General features: G+C 44.6%; 1 protein-coding gene across 3 annotated transcripts in view; it reads left to right on the top strand.

Annotated features, from left to right (window-relative positions):
- GALNT16 (polypeptide N-acetylgalactosaminyltransferase 16) overlaps positions 1-24,963 on the top strand; it is a 72,983-nt gene extending 48,020 nt beyond the window's left edge. For 2 of the 3 annotated variants that reach the window (XM_061463262.1, XM_061463265.1), the window contains exons 7-15: positions 1,959-2,046; positions 2,771-2,855; positions 3,891-3,994; positions 8,407-8,533; positions 9,476-9,568; positions 11,551-11,634; positions 12,652-12,793; positions 14,148-14,264; positions 21,137-24,963. In XM_061463262.1, the coding sequence (XP_061319246.1) occupies positions 1,959-2,046; positions 2,771-2,855; positions 3,891-3,994; positions 8,407-8,533; positions 9,476-9,568; positions 11,551-11,634; positions 12,652-12,793; positions 14,148-14,264; positions 21,137-21,274 (978 nt within the window). In that variant the 3' untranslated portion in view covers positions 21,275-24,963. The remainder of the gene's footprint in view (positions 1-1,958; positions 2,047-2,770; positions 2,856-3,890; positions 3,995-8,406; positions 8,534-9,475; positions 9,569-11,550; positions 11,635-12,651; positions 12,794-14,147; positions 14,265-21,136) is intronic. The other variant, XM_061463263.1, reaches the window with a different exon arrangement.
- Positions 24,964-27,493: the final 2,530 nt, after the last annotated feature.

Below are 27,493 nucleotides of genomic sequence, written 5' to 3'. Positions count from 1 at the left end.
GCCCGAGCTAGATGGGCAAGAGATCCTGGGTGGGCTAATATATTCATCTGCCAGTGTGGTGGGGCAGGAGGTGCTGAGTGATAGGATGCAATGGTGAATGCTTGAACCACTGCAGTGCACCAGCAGGTGACATGAGGTACTGTGCTTCCCAGTCGTGTTAACCTGTACATAGGATAGCCACTTTGGCAGCACACACTGTGAAACTTTTCCATGGTTGCCATCTTCCCTCTCGCTGCTGGACCTTCCTGTCTGCCTTGTCACTGCCAAAATCTTTCTTCCATTAGTGCTTCCACTGAGCTGCCAACACATCCCACCTGCATGTAGGCAGCTTCCTAGCACAGAGTAGCTGCCTGTGAGCGCAGGGATGTCCCTTTGCTGGTTCACTTGGCAAAGGATTGATGGGAGGCTGGAAGACTGAAAAGGAGACAAGAATATTGGCAGCTGTCACCCTGATTGTACTGAGGGCTGGAGGGGCAGGCATACAGGTCTGCTGTAAGAGCAGACTGGGGAGAGGTGATGGGAGAAGTCACAGCCATGCTTGCAAGTGGCTGAGATTTATCCTCTCCTCTGAAAGGAAGATGCCATGGATTAATGTGCCCCAGAAGAAGGGGTGGAGGCTTTAATGCCTTGTATTCATGTCTGGTTGGTGTAATATGAAGGAGTGGAAGAAGGTGAAACTTCAGGATTGAAGACTTAAAAGCTTCTGCTTTTTAATCCTGCTCAATAAATCTTCCATGTCAGAAGCCCATAAATGTTTATTTTACTACTGCTCTTTAAGGCAAGCTGCAGAAACACCAGCATAGGGGTCCCTAAGCAGAAAGGACCTCTCTAGTTTCTTCAGGGAATGATCTGAGATGGACTGGAGTTAGCTTGGGTGCTAACTCCAGTATTATTTAGTGAGTAGATTTCAAGTCAGGCTATTTTTGACCCACTTCCTATATTTCTGCTGTGCATCTTTATTCAGCTTTCAGTCTTACACTACCCAATCCTTGTGTCAGCTGGCTGGATCAGTGGCTGGAGCACCAGGTGGGTGCTTGGGGGCTCAGGCTGGGCAGACATACTCCAGCTGTACAGCCATCCCAACATAGAGGGGAATAAGCTGTGACCTAGGACGTGCCATCCTGGCCAAATGTGCTACAGCAGAAGGAACCAAAGCAAAGGTTTTAAAGGTATTAAAGTGAAGGTTTAATAGGAAAGACACAGAGCTGGCAGCTACCCGGTAACAAGATGCTGTTTCTGGCATTGCCAGCTGTTTCATCACGTATATGAGCTATCACAAGACTGTCTTTATTGCCCTGTCTCATGATGTTGAAAAATTGTTATAATCCGAACTCCTACTTACTAAAAGGATTGCAAGGGAAAACTGTAAATTTCTATACCCTTAATGGCAATAAAGTATTCCCAATATCTTCATATTATAATGACTTTTTCAATGTACAATATGATTCTTATGTATGGGGTCTTGATTCATAGTACTAGTTCAGAAGATGCTTTATTAGGGGGTTAATAATTTCGAGGCTGATTATAATTTTATTATCATTATAATAATTTATTAACATTTATTTATCTTCACTATATTATTTTTCATTATTGATGATAATTCAAGGATGGCTGACCAGAAGATATGTTGTCAGTAGATATCAAAAGCAAACACAAAACATCTGGGACAATTATTCATGCTCTGTGACTTGGGCAGGAAGTAAAGAGCTGTTTCTTAGCAGCAGTCCTGGCTTTTGGTGTCCCAGGCTCCATTCCCCACATCCGTGGCATGCAGCTGGCTAGTACTGCCATGTTTGGATGTCTTGGTCATGGATCCCTTGCTCAGCTATGAGAACTGTACTGGAGAAGCCAGACAAAGATTTACATGTGCAGCTTTGTGTTTTCTGATCTCTTGCAGCTTTGCCAGACATTCAAGGAAAACCAGACTCAGTTTTTTTCCCTTTCTTTCTCTCCCTCAGGATTATACCCGGGTGGTGAGTCCAATCATTGATGTTATCAGCCTGGATAATTTTGCCTACCTGGCAGCATCAGCAGACCTAAGGGGAGGTGGGTATAAGGAGTGGCTTCTGTAAGTTAGGCCTGAGGGATGGTGCCTGAAAACTGATGTTCTCTTCATCTTTCCAACAAAACGGAGTGATGGTCTTTCCTTATGGATTCTCTGTCCTCTTTTACCTGCAACTGCAACAGTCTTGCAGTTGTTGTTGTGGTCACCCACACTGACCGGTACTTTTCTTCCTCTTCTATGGCTGAGGATAGCTGCTCTGCTGCTTGCCTCCTAAAGGCTACTTGTTCTGTGGCTACCCTTAGCACCAGTATAGTGTTAGTGACTGTGCTGTGCTCAACTATCCACCACAAGCCAACTATAAATAAACTATAATCTTGAAAGATGTGATGCATACCGTGATCTGCAGGCCTTTCTTTGCAGAAGACGTAATGTCCCACATTGAAGGAGGCTTTGATTAAAGCCTCACGACTTTGGCAGACAGAGAGGTGTTAAGGCAGATTGGCCAAAATGCGATTGCATCTCACACTGACAACACCCTTCTGAAGATGTGGAGTGGAATTGAGCAGAGATTTATAATGCTAAGGGATGCCAGACAGAAGCTGGTGAATTCTATGTTAGGGTAGACTCTTGCCATTTTGGGTAGACTGTGAGGGAGGTCAGGAAAGCAAAGTAGGGATGGCCTGTGATGTAAAGGTGGGGACTATTGCTGAAGCTAGTAGAAAAACAATAACCAAAATCTATTTGATGGGTTTTTTTGCTTCTCAGGGTTTGACTGGAGCCTTCACTTTAAGTGGGAGCAGATTCCTATAGAGCAGAAGATGTCCAGGACAGACCCAACTCAGTCTATAAGGTAGCTGACGCTGGACAGTGTGCAGACCTCCAAATGCTTTTACTAAGTCTTTACCTGCATGGCAAGGAGTGCACAGGGATTGCCTTGCTGAGGACAGAATGCCACAGTGTTCTCTTGATGTCGACAAACTCTTCATGTTGTTTTCTGAATGTATTGAGGTGTATATCCTAATTCTGAGCATATTACTCTCTGAATATTGTAAGAAAGCAATTATATACTATCCTAGGCTTGCAGGTGTGCCACCTCTTCAAGACACCGCTTCTATATGTTGGTTTTTGTGGTCTCATTCACTCAACAGTCTGAATGCCTCAGAAATCCCTTTGGGAGCTTTTAATTACCTCCATCTTCCAGGTGAAGAATTAAGGAATGAAGCAGCTAAACAGTCACCCAGCAAGTGTAAAGCAGACCTGGCAACTGAATCTTGCTTAGTAATTTGGGTACAGAATTTTTCCCTTCCTCCCCTAAAATATGCATGTCCATGGACAAAAGAGATTCTGTTGGCTGAACAGTTATTGCCAGCTTGGCTGCGGTGTATGTGGCTCTCAGGAATGTAGAATGTGACCAATCCTGATATAGAAAGTTAGTGTTTGTCTGTATAGGCAGACAGATCCCTGTTTGTAGCATAAAAGTATCATTCCTCTTTGTAGTTTGCGACCCTCTGTTTTGTACTCCAGAAGCAACCAGCTTGCTAACAGAAGAGCAGTAACGTGCAGCAGTGACTCTCACACTGTGTCTAGTAGATGAACACAGTCATGAGACAGTGCTGCTGCCATTTCTTCACGCTGTGCGTATTTGTATAAATGCAAAGGACGCAGCGTCACTTATGTAGTGCTTGCAGGACCATGCAACAAAGGCAGGAGAGTGAGGGGGGTCTCAGAAGCCTGCTGCAGGTTCATGTCCCAGCTCTACTATTTTCCTTTTTTAAATGAGATACGATTTGTCAGGCCTGGACAAATTGCCCCCTCTTTCAAATGAAAATGGTGGTGCCACATATATTTGTGATTATTTTGTATGGGCATTTGTTTTCTTTTCCAGAACCCCTGTCATAGCAGGAGGAATCTTTGTGATTGACAAGTCCTGGTTTAACCACCTGGGAAAATATGATACTCAAATGGACATCTGGGGAGGAGAAAATTTTGGTAAGTTTAGGATGTTTCAGGGGAATGACACACTAATGTAGAACCAATTCCCAGTCTTCATCGCCTACCAGAACCTTCCTTTTAAGCAATCTGATCTGTATGTTGGTGTAAGGCTAGGGACATGGTCAGGTAACCCCTATGTTGGTCAGAATTCTACCGCTGTCAGCTTCAACCAAAGTGAACGGGACATAGCTTTTTGTGATTAGGGCTATCACTCTCCTACAGGCATATGCACTGGTGTTTCCACAGTATGGGTATGAAACAGGAACCTCCTGTTATTTAAATTGTTGCTTGTTTTTGGAGAGTATTCCTCCAGTTCTGCACTTGACAGTCTGTGTTGTCTCAGCTCTGAAGTAGACGGTCACTCATATGTTCTCTTCTTACTCCTGCTCCTCTTTCCCAGATAAGTCTGTGTTGCTCTCCCAGCTTGATAGGTCAGAAGGATATTTTTTCCTAGTAAAACAAGGCTTTCTATAAGTGGAATTCAGGTACAAAAAAATTCCAAATGCAAATATTTTGAAGCAGGTTAGGGCATCACAAGCATCTGAGGAATTCAGAGGCCTAAAGTAGTCTGTACACTGAAGTGCTGTTATCTTAGAGGGCATGGTGCTTTAGCCCATCTCCTTGCACTTAATTCCAGGCACAGGTATTCCATTTATCTTTCTTTGCCTGGTGTGAAGGGATGCTGCAATGTCACTAGGTGTTAGTGACAAAAGGAAGAAGAGTATTAAAAATAAGTTCATGGATACTTCAAGTATTCTGTGCATTCATTTAGAAATGATGCAAGTGGAGCTGAAGGGATAAAAGCCTGTTGACTGTTTTGCAGTCAACTTAAATAGACTTTTCTGTAGCTAACACTGCCCCCCAAAAAATCTGTTTTTACAACTTCCATAAATGTCACAGATTTGTAAATAAAACCCTTTAAAGAAGAATTATATGCTGTTTCCTAGCACCTGAGGGACCAATTAGAAAGAAAGAAATAGTCAAGTAGAGGGAACTTTAGTGTCTCTGAATACAGCTGGGAGAGCTGCCTCTTTCTGAAATCCTCTCTGAAACCAGGAATGTTTTTGGCTGATAACAGAATATCAAGGCACTACTTTTTAAAAACAAAATATCTAATAATGAGTGGCTGTGTTCTCTGCTTTCTGAGGTCTTACTTCAGGTTATGATAGTCATGATTTTTAACAGAGGTATGAAATGGGGCTGGCACTGGGATCTCAGCAGTGCTGGTAGCATCAGCTAAGCACTGTAGGCAGAAGTCAGAGGCATCCTTTACCAACAATGAAGATCCTCTCTCCTGACCCTCAAACTCCTCTGCACAGCCAAACTCAGCTTCACGTTGTCACTCATCCTACTCCAGCTGCAGAGCCAGACATTAACCATCCTGCCAGCCTCTGAGCTGCAACTGTGTAAAAGCTGTAAAGAATGGAGAAGAATATTTCTTCATGCTTCTGGCTGTCTGCTTCTGCCCACGTGGGAGCCCAGCCTTGCTGTCTGGTGTGCATGTCAGTATCTTGATGCTAAGCAGAGCTCTCTGCCGTAAGTGGCAGTAAATTACCTGCACACCCACAGCCCTTCTTGCAGGTAAAGCTGCTTAAAACCTCCACAGAATTGCCTCCTTCTCCTTCAAATTGCTCTCTCAAAGCCTGGCAGCGGCAGGGCCAGGCTGTGTGGGACTGGCTTCCCAGTTTTGCCTTGAGAGGTTTCCTTGTAAATTTGTTGTCCCCTATCCTATCCTGTACCTCCACTCTTCACTTAAGGAGGGCAAAGCTAAGTGCACAATGCTGTTTCATGTGGCCTGTCCATGAGGTGCATTGCCTCACCACCACTGTGATGAGGGATATGGGAAGGTATTTTAAAAGCAAAGCAGACTACTTTTCCTTTTTAAAGCTAACTTTTGTTCAGCTCTTCAGCATAATGTGGGGCAACAAATCGACCAGTGGCTTTTACATCAGGCCTGTTGCTGTTGCACATAAGAGGGGTAGAAACCAACCTGTATTTAACAACAAAAAGTACTAATCTTTGTAGTATTCAGAATGATTAATTGACCCGTTGGGAAAAAAAAAAAAAAAAAAAGCCAGTTTTCCATATTTAACTGAAAACTAGGTTTTGTTATGAAGTAAAAATGTCAATCATGATCTGAAACAGTAGTTTTGCTACAAATTACAATTTTGAGGGGAAAGAAAGTGTTTGAATAAGGTCACCATTTGCGAATGAGGTGGGAGGGTGGTTCTGACTAATTTGGGTGGGTGAGATGGGCCACTCCCTGCCCACAAAGGCTATTTTTTAATCAGCTTCTTCTTTGAAACTTTTTTCCATGAGGAAACAGGATAATCATCACCATCATCATCATGATAAGAGAATGTATGGCTAGGGCACAGAGCCCAACAAGCTCTGCACATACTGCAGATACACAGAAATGATCCAGCCACAATTACCAGATGCTTAAATGTCCTTCCAGCTGGGTGTGAGCTGATAAACCCTTTTTTTTTTTTAACTGTGATGGGGAAAAGCCACAGTGATTAAGTCATTTAAAGCACATATGGACTAGGTCATGTCCTGGAAAATACACAGCGAGAAGTTCTCCTATGCTTTCCATCAGCAGATAGATGGAAGTCCTTAATAAGCTATGTTTGATCTCCATTTTCTCTTCTGCATTCTTTTGCCCCTTCTTTAAAGTTTTTCATCATTTGCAAACCTGGACACGCGGTCTGTCTGTATGCCTAAAATGCCAACATAGCATGAAGAATCCTCCCTTGAGAAATGGACTCACTTTAAGTTACACATGCTAGATTGAGAGTTTTGTTTTTGTTTTAGGCTGGAGTGAGTCAGAACCTCATTCCAGGAGGGCAGATGCCAGCTGGACACACTTCCAGACAGAAACTCATATCTTGGCCTTTTTTTGTTGTTTTTAAAGCCCTTCCTCTCTCAGAAGCCTGAACTGTCTGTTGAAAAGAGGCTGAAAATAATAAGCTCTAGGAAAGAGTCAGAAAGAGACTGACTAGTAGGAGCTAGTAAGAAATGGCATAAAATAATCTAATAAAATGTTTTTTTTACTTCGAAGCTATTTTGAATACACCATCTTCTCCCCCCTCCCCCCCCCCCCAAAAAAAAAAAAAATAAATGCACTGTTTAAACGACCTTTCCCAAGAGCTAGAGAGGAAAGCTATGGGGAAAGGCGAAAGTTGGGAAGATGTGAGTGTGTGTACATGCTTTGAAACAGTCATTAGAGCTGGATGCATAATTTCTTTTTAATTTCAAAACATCAGAGCCCCATAATTCAGGCATTACTGGAGGGAGATCCCAACTGAGTGAAGTTTTTGAAGTAATCAGTTTACACAATCTGAAACTATTTTGGTAAGGACTAGCAAACTACACAGGTAATTTTCATTTTCCTTCTTCTTTCTTCTCTTCTCACCACCACATGAAACACAAAGTGCGAAAGTCCCTCCGGTATGGCAGTGATTAAACTTGCAAGGACAGTGTATAAGCTTGAGCGAGGTCACATCTCTTCTGTGATGCAAATAAGCACCTGTACATCAAAGTTCTTCTAATCCTTTAACAAAACCTTACATTTAGCTTCAGGACCAGCTGGATTTCTTCAAGTAGCAGGATTCTCTCTGTATTTTTATAGTCACACTATTATTAGAGTGATTTCTCCCCTTAGCTCCCCCAGGAGAGTCAACTGGTGACAAACTATAACCCAGTCATCCAGTTTATTTTGGGTTGAGGTTTTTTTGGTGGTGTTTTTGTTTGATTGATTGATTTTTTTGTTTTGTTTTAGTTTTGTGCTGTTTTGGGTTTTTTGTATGGTTTGGTTTGTTTTGTTTTTTAAATAAGAAACAAACAGGACAAGAACAACAAGCTACTGTAGGGTGGATAACATGGAGGTATGAGGGAGAGGACTCTGCTCTAGACATTGTCTCACTGCCTATGCCCTGATCTCATTCTCATCTTTCTCCTTGACTCCTAAACTATCTTTCTTTCTAGCATGATTTGCTTTACACAGGAAGTTCTTCCTTTTTTCTTCCATCCACGTGCAGGGCTGGAGAGTTAAAGTCCAAAACAAGGTGGGTGTGGGGGTGATCTCAGTGTGTTGTCAAATGCCATCTTGAAGGCCTGACAGCAACCACAAGGACCTGGTCAAAGGGTCTCACTGAAATGCCCAGGGGACCAAATTGAAAAGCAGGACTGGAGAAGGCTAGGAAGTGTCTGAGCCACAAGGGTTGCCTCCATTTGATCAAAGGAAGGACAGTTTTTTCCATTCTTACCATGCCATTGCTTTTCCTGGTTTTGCTGTTGGAGGTAATACATCTAGATCAGAGGGGCAAGGTTTTCAGGCACACTACTGAATTGCTCTTCTTGGAAATGCTGCCCATCTGCAGCTGTGTGACTCTTGGGATCTCTTCCAGAGCTATCTTTCCGAGTGTGGATGTGCGGTGGCAGCTTGGAGATTGTTCCCTGCAGTCGAGTGGGCCACGTGTTCAGGAAGCGCCATCCCTATGACTTCCCAGAGGGAAATGCATTGACTTACATCAAGTAGGTGTTGGGTAGTTCCTGGTAGCAGCCAGGTCATCTAAATGTTGGTCATGTCTAAATAAGCCTGAATTCTTTGTTGTCTTTCTGCCTGATGACAGAGGAGAACAGCTCATGGCTGAGCATCTCAAGGGAATCATGACTTGCTGTTTCCTGTGAACAAAGACTGTTCCCTTCTCTGTTGTTTGTATTAGTGCATCTGGCTCTTCCTCAGCCTGCAATGGAGGCGGGGGAGCAGTAGCTCAGAGAGAGAACCTGGCCATTTGTAGATATTGCCCTACGACATGTCCCTGTGTACCAGCAGTCATCTCTGTTGTCTCTGAGGTGCTTTTGAGTCCAGAGATCTTACTGAGCTGCATGTGCTCTGAGGCAAGCCCTAAGGACAACTTCCACTGCAGGACAGGTGGGAAAAGAAAAAAGATGAGACTAAGTGCTTCAGAATGAGGGCAGCTGAGCACTGGTGTAGGGCCCTAGAGAGGTAGTGAAATCTGCATTCATGGAGATTTCAAAAGCTGACCTGTCGAGACCCTGAACAACCTGAATTTAGTCTGCTTTGGGCAGGAGGCTGGACCAAGTGATACCTAAAGATGCTTTCCAAGCTGAATTATTCTATAGCATTATGCTAATCTGAGGAAAAGGATACTGTAAAGCAGGGTGATGGTGACCCTCACTCCAGGTGTCTCTGCAGAGGAAGTATGTGTGAAAAAAATCATGGTAAGCTACGACTTAAAATTTTAACTTCTGAAACGAAGCAGCCTTGCAAGGCTTTGTGGACTTAACACATTCAGCCTATATCCATCTGTGCTGCCTGCTGGTTTTCCTGTGGGACTGTCCCACACTCCCTCCTGACAGACAGGCCTTGGTTCTGCCCCACCCAGTGCTTGCTCGCAGGGAGGACAGGAACTCCAGCAGCACTCAGCAAAGCATCTCCTCATCCCCTTGCAGGAACACCAAGCGCACAGCAGAGGTATGGATGGATGAATACAAGCAGTACTACTATGAGGCTCGGCCATCTGCCATTGGGAAGTCATTTGGAAGGTAAGCTGCCCCCAAATCTTGGTTGGAGGGCTCTAGTAAGCCCCATTGCTAGCAAGAAATAAAGTTTGGATCTTCTCTGGGGCTAAGTGTGGAGAATAGAGATGCTCTGAATGGCTAGATTGCCAAGGAGGTTGCAGCTTGAGTGTCTGGCTAGCAAAGTTTACTTCTAATTCACTTTATTTTCCCCCCACTGACGCTGCCAGACATTTTAAGTAGATAGACAAGAATATTTTCTAGCACAGTATGCAGCTGCCCTGAAAATGTGAGCTATGCAGTTACTGGAGCTTGATCCAAAGTTCCTGTGCAGATGCAGAACCCCAAGACAAGCACGGCTAGCTGGAACATGGGGCAGGTTGCACTTGGCACACTCCCCTCTTTGGTGGTGGATGGTTTGTAGGGCAGGAGAGAACATGGCCCATGGTGGGACATCTCATTTAGGAACACAACCTGGTTGTAACTTGTCTTTATCACCTTCTGAATCCACTTCTGTATAGAATTGTGTTCTTTACAGCACCTTCACTATAGCTGTCTCCAGGCCATGTGGGATTTGCTGTTATGGGCTTAAGCATTCTTTGTGACATTCTTTGTATCAATCAGCGATTGACACCAAGACCTGGGATGAGGGGGGATCTTGCCCTCTGTGCTAACAAACCCCTATGACTCCCAAATCAATGTAAAAAGTCCCAGAAGTGGTCTGCATCTGTGGGTTCTATCTGTCAATGAGTAAGTGACTATTTTATCAGTGTAAGGACTTGGCAAATGTGGTTGTATCTCAAATATGTAGCTATGTGCACTGGGTAATGATGCATCTCCTACTTATTTGATGACAAGCAGGTTTGGTCTGACCTACACACTTTTTTGTTGTACATTGTGCTTTATTATCATGATGCATTACATATTTTTTGTACAAATAGCTTTGCCTACCTAATTTATCTGTCCTTGAGCTGACTGCAGCAGGTGGACTGGGGCCAAAACACAAGTAACCCTGCTGCTTGTGAAGGAAATATTGCATATTGGACATGGATATATTGCTCATGTGTTTTAGGGCCAAAACCTGAATATGTAGTTCACACAGACAGCAGTAACAGCCCTATGAACCTGCATTAAATCTAGATTTTAGAAATCAGATGCCTCTGACACCATCACTGTCAGCTGTGCCTAAAGTGGACCCTTCTTCCCCACAATTTTTATGAGAATATAAGATCTAAGAACATTCTTCTGAGGTATGGGCAGTACAGTGGCCTCTCTGGGCTGAGGATGACAAGAAGCATGGGTACAGTTAAAAGTCCTTCCCAACACACAAATGTAGTGTTATAGTTTGAAGAGGAGAGTCCCTAGTGTCACTGCTCAGTAAGACAGCTTATGGGAAGCCCTTTTTGTCAGCCAACTAAAGCCAAGCAAATCAGCAGTGGGAGGACTGCTGCAGCAGACAGTTACTGAGATGTGGAGTTAATTTCCATTTATACTCCTACCTTTTCCCAAAACTGCTTAGGAGCAAATAATGATGTTCTTTAGGTCTGAAACCCAATCTGAGCCTAGAGCTGCTGCCACGACCTAGAGATGTGCTCTAGCATACACAGGCAAACTGTTGGTATATACCTGAGCACAAACACTTTCTAGGCCTTTTCAGGAACTGATTGCTGTGCAAGTTTCATGGTATACCTACCACTCAGAGGCCGAAATGCTTTCCTGGTCCTACAGTAGTTTTGTAGGACCTGGGGCTTACCATCATTCTGAGCCAATGGAAGTGCAAGAATTGTTCTCTGAAGGTGTTTGTCTTCCATTTCTATTTCCTGCCATTTGCCTCTCTCCTCCTTTTCACCTCAGGTCACTGCTAGTGCTCTGAACCCAGCAACAACAACGTGGGAGGATGAGTAATGGGAAAAAGTTGTATAGTCTCCCTCAAACCTCCTGGCCAATCTTCATTGTTCCCCTCCCTCGTGTTCACTACCTTATCCTCAACAACCTGCCTGTGTTTCCAGTGTTGCAGACCGAGTGGAGCAGCGTCGCAAACTGAACTGTAAATCCTTCCAGTGGTATCTGGAGAACGTCTACCCAGAGCTCAAGTGAGTCACTTCTCTGCTTGTAGAAATCTCTGAAGGAACTAGGAGGTGGGTCACAATGAGAAGATGAGCCTTGGTGGCAGCGGGCAAAAGAGAGACTTATGCTTGGAAAAGGTTTTCATCTATTATTCCTTTTGGTGAGAAACCTGTGATTTTATGGCTTGTATCATCACAACAACCCTGCAAAAGGTTTGTTGATCCTTACTACTGGGAGCCCTCTGCTCTGCCCCACACAGCTGTCCCCCAAAGATGTGCAACAGTGGTTTTTTCAGAGGTGTGGGGTATGGACAAGTAGCAGAGCATTACATCCCTCCCAGATAAGGCTTTGTCTCTGCTTTTTGAGTGCTCTGCCTGGAGGTAGTTGAGCCAAGCAGAGCCGGACAGCCTCAGTGCAGAGGTGCGGGTGGTTCAGAGGACACTGTGGTGGATACCAGAACCAGCTGGGCTTCCCCTGCCCCAGGTCAGGATGCAGTAGTGTTGTGTCATTGCTCTGCTGGGAGGTAGCCTGGGTAGAGCTGTGTTGTTAGCACTTGCTAGTTAACACACCCTGGCAATGCATCTTTACATCTCAGTCTGTAACGAACATGGGTTGAGGCTAAAACATTCAGCTGTAGTCTGGCCTAGACAGATCTTTCCTCTATTGCCACCAATGAGATAGTGAATATGTGCTAGCACTGGGGGAGGAAGACTCTAGAAGGAAGCAGAAACAGGATAAAGCAGTGTGGATATGGCTTCTTACTGGCAATGGCCTCTGTTAGAAGAGACATCCCACTAAATTGCTTGGGGTATACCTAAAGATGCTGTTACGCTGTTTAAAACAAAATGGTACCAGCCCTTTGACCAAGTTGTCCTTTGACTTTTGCCTCCTCCAGACATTTCCAGGGGACAGTTTGATATAGTTCATTTTCTGTCAAATAAAGGGGACTGTGTTTCAGTCAGGGGCGAGACACTCCCTTCTAAATGTGAAAGTGCTTTGGACATTTCTGTTTAAGTGCCATGCAACTGTCATTTTACTTCAAGGATTCCTGAAAAGGAGTTAATTCCAGGAATAATTAAACAAGGAGGAAACTGCCTGGAGTCTTGGGCACAGGATACCACAGGAAATATGTTGGCTGGCATGGGAAACTGCAAAGGGACAGTGAACAATCCACCTGTCTCTCAGGTAAGGCAGGCTTCAGTTTAGTGTTTTGCTGCTGCTTCTGATCTTTTTATTACCTGGAAATGAAAAGGCATCTCTGGCCTTGGTGGGTTCATGCAGAGGTGAATGAAGGAAGAATTTGAACCTGTTAGTTCAATAGTAATGAACCTGTTATTTTAATAGTAAGCAGAAAAAGAAATTGTGCACAACTCTGAGCTCTTCTGGCTCAACAGGTCCAGCAGTCAGGCTTAGAATAGGAAGGTTTTCATCACTCAAAGGCAAAAGGTAGCACTTGAATACTCAGGGGTGTCACTAGTCTGTTCAGTAGGCATGCTACCAGGACTGGAGTCATGTAGCTGTTCCCGCTCAGAATGTTGCTTGGGTGTGCACTGCTTCATCATACAACCCATGAGAAAGGGTCCTGGGGTATGGTTAATACCCTGGCACATTGGTAAGAGATTTTCCCAGGATCAGAATCTTTTCTTGGACTATCAGTTCATCTGTAGCTGCAGATGGATGAAATTATGCTGTTTTACAGATGTGTTTCAGTATAAAGCCCAAATAGAGTTTGAATAACCAAGACCTCACATGTAGTAATTTCGCGCAGCTCTTCTAACTGCAGTGGAGCTATGCTGGTTTGTATCAGCTGAAGATCGGCACTCAGCCTCTTTTGCTGACTGAAAGCAGCAGGGAAGCAGCTTGAGGAAGTTAAAGGTCACAGTAGGATATCTCATGCCAGAAAATACATATTCACATCTGTTAACTGTTGGAAACTAGTTTGCAGCCAAATTCAATATGCCATTCAATCTGACTCGTTCTATGCCATTACCATTTGAAACCTCTGAAACTTATTGCATTTTTCATTTCTTCCTTGGGGAAAGTATAATATTATTAGTGGATTGGGTTGGGTATCCATCTAGTGAGAGGAGGGAAAAATGAAGTGGTTTGTGCTTTGTGTGTGCCAGTGATATATATTAGCCCACGGATACACTTGCACATGTTTTGCTTTGCTTGATAATCTGCAGGTCCCAGATACCTGTTACAGAGCACGTCTCCTGTGTAAAATATGCAGAAGCAGTTGCATGTCATGTAAATCTGGCTCAGAGTCCTCCCTGCTTTGTAGGTGGGGAGTTGCATGGGGTCCAAGGTTAATCAGGCAGCTCAGGTGCTTATGAGAGCCAGCTGCAGGCTTTGAAATTGTCATGATGCACAAAGCCTGAGCATAAACTTCTGATCAGGTGAAGACTGCTGCTGGGGGTCTTTGGTGAGAGCTGAACAAAGGATACAGGTTTTGAAATATCTGATAGATCACGCTTTTCCTTCCCCATCTGATCACCATTATGATCCTAATAGAACCTTTTTTTTTCTTATGCCGAAGGAGTGGGTATTCAGTGACCCTTTAATTAGACAGCAGGACAAGTGTATTTCCATTACCTCCTTCTCTACTGGCTCTCAAATCACATTGGAAGCCTGCAATCAAAAAGATGGCAGACAGGTACGTAACTGCACCGGTTTTTAATCCCTTCACCAGTGTTCCAACTAATCAGTGCAGCCTGCAGGGATGAACCTGGTACTATCAAAGTATATAAAAGTCCCTTCTAACTTCTGCATCTCCCTCTTTGGTGTCTTTTATAAGCTCAGATATATGAGATTGCCTGTGACCAAAGTGGGGAGCACAGATCATATTAGTGTGTGGATGTCTACTCTGCCTGGGCCCTCAGCAGCATGGGTAGCTCCAGCTCAGTTGCACTCCAGCCTCACTCTTGGATACATTTATGTTCAGCCAGACTGATATATGGATGGACCACAGCATCAGAGATAGGTAGATAAGAAGCAAATGCTTTGAAATACCCAAGGGAAGGGTGATGTGTGCTATCATCTGTTTACTTATTTGGAAGTGAGAGAAATGTGTTCTTTGCGCTGTCTTTGGGCATGTGAACAGGCATTTAAAACTGAACATGTGTAACTCACTTGAGAAATACTGACTGACAGAGCACCATATATTCCAGCCTAACTGCTCCCTGAGGGAAAATACACAGCAGCAGTCATCCCAACAAAATGCAGTTCTGTGACTCTTATGCTGTTTCCAAGATGTCCATCCCTGGTCTATCAGGACAGATCAGTGATTTTTGCCTTACAGCACTAGGTAGGAGATGGCCTCTGTGATGGCCAGGATGACCTCACAGAGATGTGATGTGCCTTTTTTTCAGAATTGGGCAAAACCCAACAGGTGACAACACAGCACTAGTGGGCAGTGGACTGGGCTTGTTTCATCCCTAGCTCCTGTGCTTTCCTCTACATCAAGAGAGAGCACTTTTTCTGCCACCTGAGGCTACGTTGACTCTGTGTTTTCTGATACATCTATTGTTTCGATAACCCAAAGGTAGGAGACTGCTCAGCCTGTTGCCAGTCCTCAGCAGCATCCTCTTTTGTCAGTACTTCTTAATGCTACAGGAATCTCTGAGCTCAGTTACTTCTGAAAGAAAGCACTGAAATCCACTCTTGCCCATTTATGGAAAGGCTGTGTAGACATTCCTCTGGAGAGCTGGTTAATGCAGAAATGTCTTGAAGAGTTGTCACCATGAGCACGCTGGGAAAACTCTTGAGTTTGGATTAGCCTTGCAAGGATATCCCAAGTGGGCTGTGCTTGCCTGCTCTCTTTTCTTGTTGGCAATCACTCACCCCCTTGCTGTGTAATTAGGTCACTTAGCCTCCCCTTCGGTGCCTTGCAGCATTTTCCTCCCTGGCAGCAGAGGACTTCAGCAGCTGCCAAAATCAGCTGTCTTTCCCCACCTCCCTCTCATGGAAGTACAAGAGTCCCTTGAAGGGGGGTGGAGTCCAAGCGCTATAACCAGAAGAGCGATTAATCCACACTTACACAAGCAGGCTTGTTCTCCTGCTGGAATAGGATTTATTGAGCCTTGATGTGTTGATTATATACAGGCTCATTATAAAGACATGCATACACGCTTAAGGATGTGATCTGTTGTTTTCCATTACCTTACGTGAACAAACTGCACTTAAATCAAGGACTTGACCTAGCAGATGATTTGGCCAACTGACTGTAAGCAAAGATTTTGTTTAAGCATTTCCAGTAATTACAGACTGATTTTAATCACAGCTGCCATTCCAAACTGCCTTGTGGCTGAAAGGGTGAGGTGGGAGAAGTGCATTTGAATTTTTCTTCTAATTTAGGTTGAAATGCTCTGAAATGTCAGTTTTTTTTCCGGAAGTCCCACACTGCCATTTCAGATTTCTACTTATAAAGCCTGTTCTACTTGCAATGCTTAAGTTTGTTGTGATCTTAGGGAATGCTGTTATGATCCCTCCCTTCTGTAAACACAACAGTAATTGTTAATACTGAAATTGGATTTTAATCAGCTAAAAGTTTGTCATCTTTGCAAATTATCCTATTCTCTCTCCTCCTGGTATCCAAGAGGTTGATTTTCTAGGAGACATCCACTGCTGTAGACACTTTATAGTGTGAAATGAAAGAAAAGCTGGAGTGAGTAAATTCCTCAGTTACCCTGCAACTTGCCTGTCTCCCTGTAGGTACTCACAGCCCAAAGTGTTTTCAAACTATGCATGAGTGTAGCCACTCCTCAGTTCAAGTGGGCTTCTCAAAGTCAGAGGAGCTGAGAGGAGGAAGGGGAGTTGAGCTACTTCAGAGAGGTGGAGGTGAAAAGCAAGAGCCCTGAGTGGGTAATCTGAGTGGAAGGGAAGCCTGGCAATGTGCATCACACATACAGTACCCTAAGAGGAGATAGTGACATGATGAAAGCCCAGCTTTGAGCATCTCTGGGGTCACTGTCATCAGAGGTCTGTGGTGGGAGACATTTGGACTTTTTTTGGATCTAGATTTCACATCTATGAGTGATGTAAAAGCAAGATTCCTGACAAAAGATGGGGTACATGATGGCTTTGTTCTTCAGTGTTACCAGAGTAGGTGGGTTAGATCTTCATGACAACACCATACAGCTCCTAAAGTTGCTTTCTGCTTTCAAACATATTGAATCTGTGCACATGCTACTAAGCTGTTTGTATTAAGTACGTCCACAGGGCAGACAATTTTGTTGTTATTTTTGAGTACTAACTACAGTCCATGTATGTAATAGTCTAGCAGAGGCTTTGAAGTATTATGAATTTTATCTGGAGTATTGCCTCAAAATAAGTCTAAAACTTTGCAAGCAGGAAGATACAACACAACAGTCAAAATTTAGATGGCTTTTGGTTCTGTCAGACTATTCTCCCTTGGGTTGAAAGGAACCAGGAGCAAATTTATTTGGCACCATGATCCCCTTGATCATTCAATAGCAACAGCTGGCACTGCTAGCAGAAGACCAGCCAAGAGCTATTCTATCTAATTACAACTAGATTTCAAAACAGATGGATGTTATCCATAATGTTATTTGGAGAATAGCATTTTTTAGTTGAATGCACAATAAATTATTGCCTTTAGCTTTGGTTTTGGCTCTGACTGACAGTGGGAGTGGTGTTTTAATTTTTATTATAATGAGGACAAATAGCAGGCAAAGTGAGAGTCAGACATTTAAACAAGAGAATGGAAATGAGAAACATTGGCACAGTATTTCCCAACAGAATAAGAAACATGCTGAGAAATCCTATTAAAATACTTCATTAAAATGTGCTGAAGGAAGGAATGTGGCCCCAGCCTGAAAATGAGGACATCAAGTTTTCTTGTGATACAAACAGTATCTGAACTCCTGTGTGCCTTTGGATGTGATTGGGGAATTTTTCCCACCTTGCTTCTCAATGTATCCTATTACCCAAAGTGCAGAGAAACACAGCTTTATATAGACTATCAGAAAAGAGAAGTGAAAATATGGCTGTCCTGGAAGCACCTGACTCAGCGTCTTCATGGTAATAAGTAAGTAAACCAATACTGGCATTATGCCATCACTTGAAAGCAATTTTCAGGAGACAAGCATTTCCCTCAATTGTGATTCCTAGTTTTACAAACTGAAGTGCTCAAAGGGGACAGTACTTGCTGGATGCTGGGGTAAGATTTTCCACGCTCTGTCTGCTCCTCTATTAAAATTTTAGTGTTCGTCGTCTTCAGCACCAGATTCAGGCTGCCCATGGCTCTGCAAATACATTCAATTACAAACTGCAGCATCCTTGGCTATTCCAATTATCAGCTCTCCTTACATTTCTGTGTGAAGCTTCTCAGTCCTAATCAACAAAATTTGCTCTTCTCAGCTGTGTTTCGTGAGCTTGACCAACAGTTAATTGTATTATCCCTATCTGCACAAGAAAGGGAAAACAAGGAGGATTTTCAAGCCAAAATTTTTCAGACTGTGCAGTGCTTATATCTTCCAAAAGCTTTCCTTCCAAGTGCAGGCCAGTCATAATGTCTGGGTGTAGGACAGAAGAGGACTGCCTGAAATGTTTGGTTGTGTGTGCAGGAAATGTCTTCTCTGTTCATTTGTTTTTCCTAAAGATGGGCATCAACACTGTCATTCAAAAACTAGCTGTCCAGGCTCTCCTTGTGGTCTGTGGAGAAAGCTGGACCCTCCCAGAAGGTGCCTGTACCTTGGCATCACTTCCATAAGTATGTCACCAGGTGACTAGTTTAGACTAAGTTGTCCAGCTCTGAGGTGGGTGACAATGGGAGATGAGCATCCAGTCTCCAGTTTCCACGCATTCCTACTGCCCACCATCCTCAAGGGTCTGAGACATGACATGTCCCTGCAGGGCTAGGTGTTGAGCTGTCCTTGGTAATCCTGTGGTCAGTCAGGCAGGGGGGGTCTAGTGAAAGGTTTAGGTGAAGTCAGGGGAGTTGCTCTGTTATCTCACAGAGGGCAGCAAAGCACAATTTCTGACCGGAAAGGGAATCCAGCATTCTGAAGATACCACTTTCATGCGAGATGAGGAACTCTACTTTGCCTTTACTGTCAGTATGCTTTATAATAGCTCCATGTATTACACCTTCCTGCAGCCCAGATGAGCCTTATATTCATCTTTCTGTCACTTCTCAGTGTTCCTCCTCCCCCTTTCCCATCTTTGACCAACTTTCTTTCAAACATAGGGGTATGGGATGACTTGAAATGCTGGGCTTTCCAGTGGTGTGATTCACTGAGAAGTGGATTGATTTGGTATACTTTGTTAGCAGCAGCAAACGTGCTCTGGTGAGTGTTTGCAGGTGGCCTGCTGTGTCTCTTGCTGTTGACTCTCCCTGCAAACATCACAGAGGGTACCTGCTTAGCATGAAAAGATGATATGGCAGCAGGTCTCTGATCTGATTCCTCTGATCTGGAGGAATAACATGAGCAAGCCTCCCAGTGGTGCTAATAGTCTCCTGAAGATCCATGGGGAAGAAAACCAGTGTCTCTTAGTAATTGCCTTTGCCCTCTATCTCAAATCTTGTAACAGCATACTCCTTTGCAGCAAGGTCTTCTGGTCAGCTACAGGGTGTATGGAACAGTTGGTTGGCAGGCGTTTTCTAGCACGTGCGCAAGGGAAGGTGAAGGAGAAGGCTGGGAATTCACAAGTACACAGAGGCAGGGAGAAGGTGGAAGTCAAGGAAGAGTTTTCCTTTGCACAGCAGGAGACGGTCAAGAGGCTCTTCATGGAGGTGTCTATGATCCTGGGAAGCAGTGGTGGGGAGATCATTGCGCAGAGATTGTGCCATCTAGGCAGAGTGCACAGCTTTCCAGAGGAGAAGACCTCCTGCTTTCCACTCCATTCTTACAGCTTCTGCTTTATGGTATTAACTCTTCCTCAGCTCTTTCGGGGGAGATTTCTGCCAGATGGCTCTGGGATCCGTGTAGGCAGGGGGTTGCAGCAGCTGGTGAGGGCACTGCAGTGCACAGATTGCATTGTATCTTCCTCTCAATCCTCTTTACATTCCTTTGCTCCTTTGCCTATTAAACCCAGCTTCTTGCTGTGCAAACAGCTCTCCTTCAGTGGTATCCTGTCAGATAGGGCTAGCAGTGCTGGCAAAGTGATCCTGCTGTTGATACTTAGTCTTGAAAGGATATGTGATACAGGAGCAACAGATTACTCTGGGCTTTGCAACTGCCCTTGACCTCTAAGAAACATGACCAGCACACAGATTTGGAGAAGAGCTGCCAGCAATAGCTGAACATAACTGGATATCTTAAACCACACAGCATGTGGCAATCTGTTTGCCATGTTACCCAAGAATTAAAATGTTTGTAGGTTTTGACGTTGCCTGAATATTGCAGGATTTTTTCCCCCTTTGTATATAATTTCTTCAACAGCCTTGAGGTACATCAGTGTTGTCAAGCTCTTTCTTTTTCTTAATCAGTTCCATGGGTTAGCCAAAACATCTTCGTAATATTCCTAAGCTGTTTTTTGACCAAGGGCCCAGACCCTGATCCTAGCTGAGTCATCTGTGTGACTGGAAAGAGTGACGGGAAAATCTCTGGAGCCTGGAACACTCAATCCAATGACCTGCTGGTCTCAGCCCCACTGGAGGGAAATCGCCAGCCTCACGTGTGAGATCCCAAGTCTACAGATTCATTTCTGCTTCTTTTCACTGTCAGCCACAGTGGTCCAAGTTCTTTCCAGCAGGGATGGAAGCTACAGCCCTTTCCCAGCAGAATTTGCAATTCAAGGTTAGGACGTATGTTTTGTCCTAGAAAGCAGCATGACCAAAGGAGACCTTCAGGAAAGGGTTGCATGTGAAGCAGGGTGGATATGCTCTGAGGGGAGCAGACCCAGAGGACAGTACTGCAGAAAGCAGAGCACTGTGTTCAGAAAAGCTGTCAAATGGACAGTTACAAACTGAAATGTTGGCAAGGCAGATAAAATTATGAAGAAGAGCCAGCTAAAAAGAGTACAGAGCTATGAAGAGATTTCAGTGTAGGGCTGATAAAAATCTTGAGAGATGAGGTGACATGGAGGGGAGACAGATACAATTTAGTCAAGCAGCAAGAAGTGTGATTTTTCCTTTCTATGGATAGATTGCTTTTCATGTTGGATGAGCTTTCAATGCTTTGCTTTCTATGGGTTGGAAAGGAATCATAGAAGGATTTTAGGTTTTGACAGGTATCTGGGTGCCTAGAGATACAGGACAAAGAATGGCAGGGAAACTGTGGATCTTAGATGGTTTTGAAAATGCCTCTACTTGCTGATTTTTGTGTTGTTTGCCTTCTAGATTCTTCTGAATATCTAGCCCTATAATTCATCTAAACTCAGACTCCAGGTCTGGTTAATACAGGAAACCACTTCTTTAGAGATGCTGCCTATGCCTAGATTTTCAGTCTCCCCAGTTACTGGGATTTACCTGAGGTTTATGCTCAGTCTTTCTCCTGCTGCTTGGAGGTACAGTTCTGTGGTGAAATTGAAGTAACAGCATGTCTCTTCTCTGTTTTCTTGCAGAAATGGAAGATGAAAGGCAGTTTCATTCAACACTTTGTCAGTGGTCTCTGCCTGGAAAACCAGACTGGGAGAGTGCTGACCAACCCTTGCCAAGCAGGTGTACCTGGCCAACAGTGGGAGCTGCTACAAGCAACATGATGGTAGCACAGAGATCTCCTTTTTTCTTTGTGCATGAGACTTTGGGAACAGAGAGGGATCGGGAAGGGAGGAATGGTTTTGTATGTCTGACCCTAAATGATTTCATTGTGCCCATCAGCAAGTCATCATTTCAGCTGAGTACTTGTTGTTTCTGAGCTTTTCAGAGAAGCTGGGAGTGAGAGGGATGAGGAGAGTTGTTGAAATCTTCCCATCTGTTGTCTTAAGTTCTCCTTTGTAGCTGATGTCCATGCACAGCTGCACCCAGAAAGGGGGGAGGACCCAGCCAAGCACTTGGAGTGACCAGAACTGCCTTGCAGCTCTCCCCATCCATCCATTCCTTCCTCTGCATGCAGAGTCCACGACCTTTGGTCCACCAGATTAGACAATGCTTGTACAAACATTGGTACCTCATTGGCTTCCCTGGCTTTTTGCTCTAACATTGTGCATCATTCGTGCATGTGTCTCTCTCTCAGTGACGACTGGCCAGAAGAGCCATGATGATAAGTGGAGGGCTGGGGCGGCGCTAGAAGACCCTGGGGGCATGTTTGTAACCTCTTTGTGGTGGGCCTGTTCCTTCCTCTGCCTGTAGTGGGTGCTCGACAGCCAAATGAGCTGAGGTTGGCATAATGTTGACAAGAGCTGGAAAAGGGACGATCCGTTTTAGCAGCGTAATAACCAGGGATTGTTTTGGGGACTATTCCCTGTCGAATTCTTGCTTCCATTATTTTATGGGTGGAAGGCCAGCCCTGCCTCCATGAGTTATCCAAACCTGCAGGCAGCCCACTGGATCTGCGTTCCGGGTACCACATTCCTGCAGAGCTGGTCAGAGATGGGTGCTGACACTATCGGATGCCAGGGAAGCTGGGATTGTTCTCTGGCTGCTTCTCCTGATGCTAATGGACACTGCCTGCTGCACGCCACGGTGAAGGTGATGCACAGAGCTCTGTGTGCAGCACTCGCTGACAGTGCCATTGCACTTGGCCCAGGCCTATGGCAAGAGCCCACCCAGTACCCCATTGCATGAGGCAGAAAGGACAGCCTCTAGGTCATTGCAGGCATCCTGCTGCTGTCTGGGCAGGAGCACAGCTTCCTCGCTGGCTCTCCAGCTCTGCATGGAACAGACCCCAGCATGACAAGCCACCCAATCCCTCTCTTTTTTCCCCCTCTCTCTGAGACAGAGGAGGTGAAAAGGCCTGGGGCTGCTCAACCTGGGACACCCAGCTCTCTTTCCAATGGGAACCATGGGCAGGTTAGTTGGTGAAGCTGAAAATGCCCCCTGCACAAATGTTTCCACAGCACAGGCCTGCCCAAGAGATCTCTCTTTTGTGTTCTGGAAATACCAAAGACAACTGGTGTCTCCAGCTAGCGTCCCAGTCCTGCTCCCAGTTACCAGTCAGCTGTAGCCGAGTGTGGATTTTCAGACCTGCCAGGGGAAGTTTACCTATTCCAGTAAAATAATCCCCACAATTTCACCTTTTCCTACAAGATCTGTTAAATTTTCCTCTTGGAGCTAGGTTTTGTAAACCAGCCCTCCTCTCCAAGAACCTGGCAGGGGAACCAGATAGCCGGGTGACCTTTAGTAGGCAATTGCTTGCCCGCATCCTTCCTGATCTGATGTGGAAGAAACAGGATATTCGTTTGGATTCTGAACAGCTGGCTGCTTTTGATCATGTTTGTATCCCTTTATAATTCTTTCTCCTAGCTTGGCATTAGCTCCAGCAGTTGACAAAAGAACAGATACTGTTCTTCATATGTTGTATGTGCTCAGAAGTGCTTGTGTGAGAACTGGACAATTCGTTTTCTGTTCTCAGTTCTTTTATTTAAAAAATTAAATGCGTCATGTGGCCAGAGCTTGCTTCCTTTTTCCCCCTTCACTTTGACATCAGCTCACCATCTTGACACTGATTAACCAGATGAATGAACTGCCCACACTGTGAAAGCTCAGGAGGCAGCTCCCTTTGGTCCCAAGCTTACTGCATTGTGCAGCTGCATTTCTGTGTGGGAATGGGGGGACCAACCCTGCATAGATTTCTCTTTCCCTGTGTAGAGGTGCTTTGGGCCTGAACCACTAGGGCCAGGAGAGAGTAAAGAAGAAAAGGAAATAATCCTATGAATAGAAAGAGGGCAGAACAGACAAGACCCATGAGTGGGGAGAGATGCCATCCTACTAGAAACTGCTTTTTTAAGCAAGAATATGAAGGAGATGCTACTTCCAAAACAGCATCATTAAGCATTAGGAGACAGACATAGCGAAGTTCTCACATACCTGGCTTGAAAAAAAATAATGCAAATACAGATGAAAGACCATTGAGCAGGTACTGTACTAAAGTTCTTAATAAAATGCATCCTAAGTGGACCATCTGAGCTTCCCCCATTTCACCCTCCAGCAGCCCAAGGGTTGCAGCTAACAGCATGTTCACTCCTCCACCAGGTACTGCTTCCTTCCTCCTTGCTCCCACTCTGTGTGTGCAGCTTTTTTGCAGTTCCTTCTTCATAACCATACTGGGACCAAGACCCAGCTCCTCTGCAAACAGTTCTCCTGACGCTGCAGACCACAGAAGCTCTGCTTACATACAGTCTCCAAGCTCTGGGCCAGCTCTTGTTCAAAGGGCTCTTGTCAGCACACTAGCTACTGCCCTTGACTTTGTGCTTAGCTCCAATGTTGGAGGCTTCTGACTGCTCCTGGAGCAGAGGTACCCAGACTAGCTGTGTTGATTTGTGCCTCTCTTCCTACTCCTCACCACCTGGCAGAGTGTGAACTGGCATTATCTGGGGCTGTGAGCTGGGGCAGCTAAAGATTTGACACTGTCCTTCTTCAGATGTCCTAGCCTTGGGATGAAAAGGGAAAGGTGGGCATATGCTAGATGTCAGTAACTTATATTGCTCCCGGCATTAGGGCCTGCCAGATGCCTAACTCTTCCTGGTTTTGGACATGTTCTCCTGAGGTCACCTCTACACGGTTTACTTGTCTGTCATCTAAAGCACTGCTCACAGGACATTCCTGTAGGCTCACTGCAGACCCCTGACCTTGCCCCACATCATCTGGTAGCCATTGGTTTCCAATGGCTTTTAGCAATTGCTAAAAAGTTGGTGGATTACAAAAGGCTGCTTTCAAACGTGGCCAAGCTAAACTTCTCCTCAGAATACACAAAGTCTTGTCCAAAATCAATATTGGTATATTTTCCATTTCCCTTGCTCTGAAGGAAAAGAGGAACGAAGTTATCTGTGCTTTTTTCCCCAAGGTCCATGCAGTGCCATGTTTTAGAAAAGGATTCTGTTGAGTTTTTTTGAAAGCAAACTGACTGAGCCCTCAGATTTGGCCCAGTGATTTGTTTCTTTAAGTCAGAACAAACAGCTGCTCACCCTTGTTTTCCTGTTTACTTTAAACAGCCCCCCAGACTGTCAAGACAGAGCATTTGCATTGTTAACACCTCTCAAGGAAGCCATTGTTGTATCAGATCATCTAATGTAATTTCATGTGCTGTGAACCAATGCGGGTTTATTTAAGAGGAGCTGAAACTGCTGTTGTACAGAAATCAATTCCAAAGGGTTTATTTTCCCCACTCAGTTGTAAGTTACACTTTGCCAGATGTAATTTATGTGGAGCCAAGATTTGTTTTCCCTTTTCTTGAAGAAAGCATGTACCAGAATCTGTTTAATGCCTGGAATAAAATCCACTTTGAAACAAGTGTTTCAGCCTGTTCTTATTCCCCCCTTACTTCCCATCAGAAAAAAACCCTCCACCTTTTCTTGCCTGGTCCCTGCCTCTGTCTCTCACTTGGTTTGTGTCCCCAGACACGCATGCCACAGTTCTTTGCATGGGTTTCTGGGTGGCTTCTACAGTGATACTGCAGGAGCTGGCAGAGCTATTTCTAGGATACAGTGGTATATCAGGTGAAAACAGTGAGAAAGTTCTCTTCTGCTGGCTAGGCAGGCAAGTATCCTTTCTAGTAAAAGTTAAGAGCAGTGGGGGGAATTAATTCTTCCTGTTATTCCCTCCTTAATCTTTTCCTTAGGCTATAGGAGAAGATTAGTAAGGCTGCCTGTTCCTTCCTAAGCCTCCCAAAGGTCTGTCTTCTGCCTCTAGCTTGAGAGCAGGAAAGCATCACCACCCACAGATGCCTCCTAGCACATTGGCTAAGGCATTGCTAAGCCTTGAATACTGTGACTCCCCATGCAGGCTGGTAAACCTTCCTAATCTCACTTTATTAATAAAAAAAGCCCAGCCAGCAGTGTCAGTGTGGAGGCTTTGAGTTTAGAATCAGAGCTTAACTGCCTTAGTTCACCCCAGAGACTTTTTCAAACAGGGATCAGCTGGATCTGCCTCTACACTTGTGTCAGAGCCTCTGTCTAGGGAAGAAGGCTGAAGGTGCATTGGAAGTCATGGGGTGTGGAGGGAGCCAGTGCTTCCCCATGCTGCCTGGTAATGTATCTGATGTTGGAGTGCTGTGGGAACTTGACAGTTAAAAAAGACAAGAGATGGGGCTTTCTGTCTTACTGCTGCTTCTGTAGCAGGACATCAGCTGGGCTGTGTCTCTGGAGTCCTGCCATGCATGCCTTGGGTGATGACCATCAAAGTGCCACAGCAACCAGGAGGTCTCTCAGGCTGTAATGATGGCTGGGAAGACTTTAAGCAGTCCTGTCTAGGCAACAAAATACTGCTCTTGTGAAGAGACAAACTGGGGGGGGGGGGGGCAGGGCTGAGATTGAAGGAGAAATGGGTGAGGGATGGGTTACCCTCTGAGGAGGATAGGGTCAGGCATGCAGTGATCTGGCATATGAATGAGGTAGGAGAGTTTGGAGTAGAAATAATTGCATCAAAATGAACTAGAGCCAAGTGGGGGGGGGAATTATAGGGGAATAAGTTCTTTGCAGTAGGTTAAAGCCATAGAAGCACTACATTCACAGCAGTCACTCAGTTGGGTCAAAGGCAGGAAATGCATTGTCTCAAAAGGCAAATGAAGTGTTGTTTGGATTGGTTATGTTTGGTTGTTGTGTTTGGGTTTATTGTTTGTTTGGGTGTTGTTTTTTTAGGAGTTTGTTTGGTTTGGTTTGCTGTTGGTTTTTTTTTTACTACTGAAATAGTTCATTTCAGCACTCACAAAGCAGGTTATTTTCCAAGAAACAGAGATGTTCTCCAGACTACGCACAGTAATAAAGTTAGGTGCTTGGAGATCTGAGATCTCCTTTTTCTGCAGTCTGTTAAAAGGAACTTACTTGATACAGAGACCTTATGCAAGTGTCTGCATTCTCAAAATCCTCTGCAGTTGGGCTGCAGGGCGTGTGGAGGTTGGTATCTCCAATCCCTCTGATGCGAGCTCGTCAGCATTTTAAAAGTACATGCTAACTGCAGAAGCACCTGGAAACCTGACTGCTGCTCTTCCCTCTGTCTCATACTCCTTGGCCAACACAGCTGAACAGCTCCTGTATCCTTCCCTCTTATGGGTCCTGAGATTCATTCCTTTGTTGTGACTTGTGAGCATTTTCAGCGGAAGCAAAGAAGCCCTGGAGAACTGCAAATGTTGAAATCAGATGTTTAGGTATACCTAAATCAAATCTTGGTTCCAGTGTTTATTTGGCTGCTATGGTAGCAAAAACTCAGCAGTGTGCTGCCCTGTGAAAATAATTGGAGTGTTTGCAGCATGCTGAGCTTCTGGCTCTGCTTCTCTGTACCCATTTGTAGGCAGGAGGTATTGCCCCTCCACCACTCGGGTCCAAGGTAGTAGAGTTGTCATCCACAGTTCTAGGGTTTTCTTTCTGTAAGGTATTTCACAAGCACCTGTGATACAGTCCAGAGCTCTGTCAGAAACACTTCTGTGCTGCACTGTGTTTCAAAGGTGCTGTTGGGCAACAGGAGGTGAACAACCTTTTGCTTTTTTGACTGTCTGCACCTTTTTGAGAAATGCTGCTTAAATCTCACCAGTGACTGATCAGTAATTAAAACCAGGCGAAAACAAGGTAGCATTTCTGTGCTGGAAATGACACTGGATAAGCATTCAGACCTGCCTATTTCTGAGTCAGGGACAGCCCATCCAAAGGGAGAAATGGAGATAGCAGCTTCTGCTTGACATTGTCAATGAAACTTGTACTTTACAAGTGTGAGTCATTAAAATATAAGCCAGCTTCATCTGTACTGCATGGTGCAGTAAGAAAAATGAGAACAAGTGTAACAAAATAATCTACTTGGGACAAAATTGTGTTTTAATGAGATTTTGGTAG

The sequence above is a fragment of the Pezoporus flaviventris genome, unplaced genomic scaffold (assembly GCF_033815535.1).
Source record: "Pezoporus flaviventris isolate CSIRO_AGI_PZ_B2104156 unplaced genomic scaffold, CSIRO_AGI_Pfla_v1 ptg000036l, whole genome shotgun sequence".
In the NCBI taxonomy this organism is placed as follows: Eukaryota; Metazoa; Chordata; class Aves; order Psittaciformes; family Psittacidae; genus Pezoporus; species Pezoporus flaviventris.
This window is presented reverse-complemented; position numbering and strand designations above follow the sequence as displayed.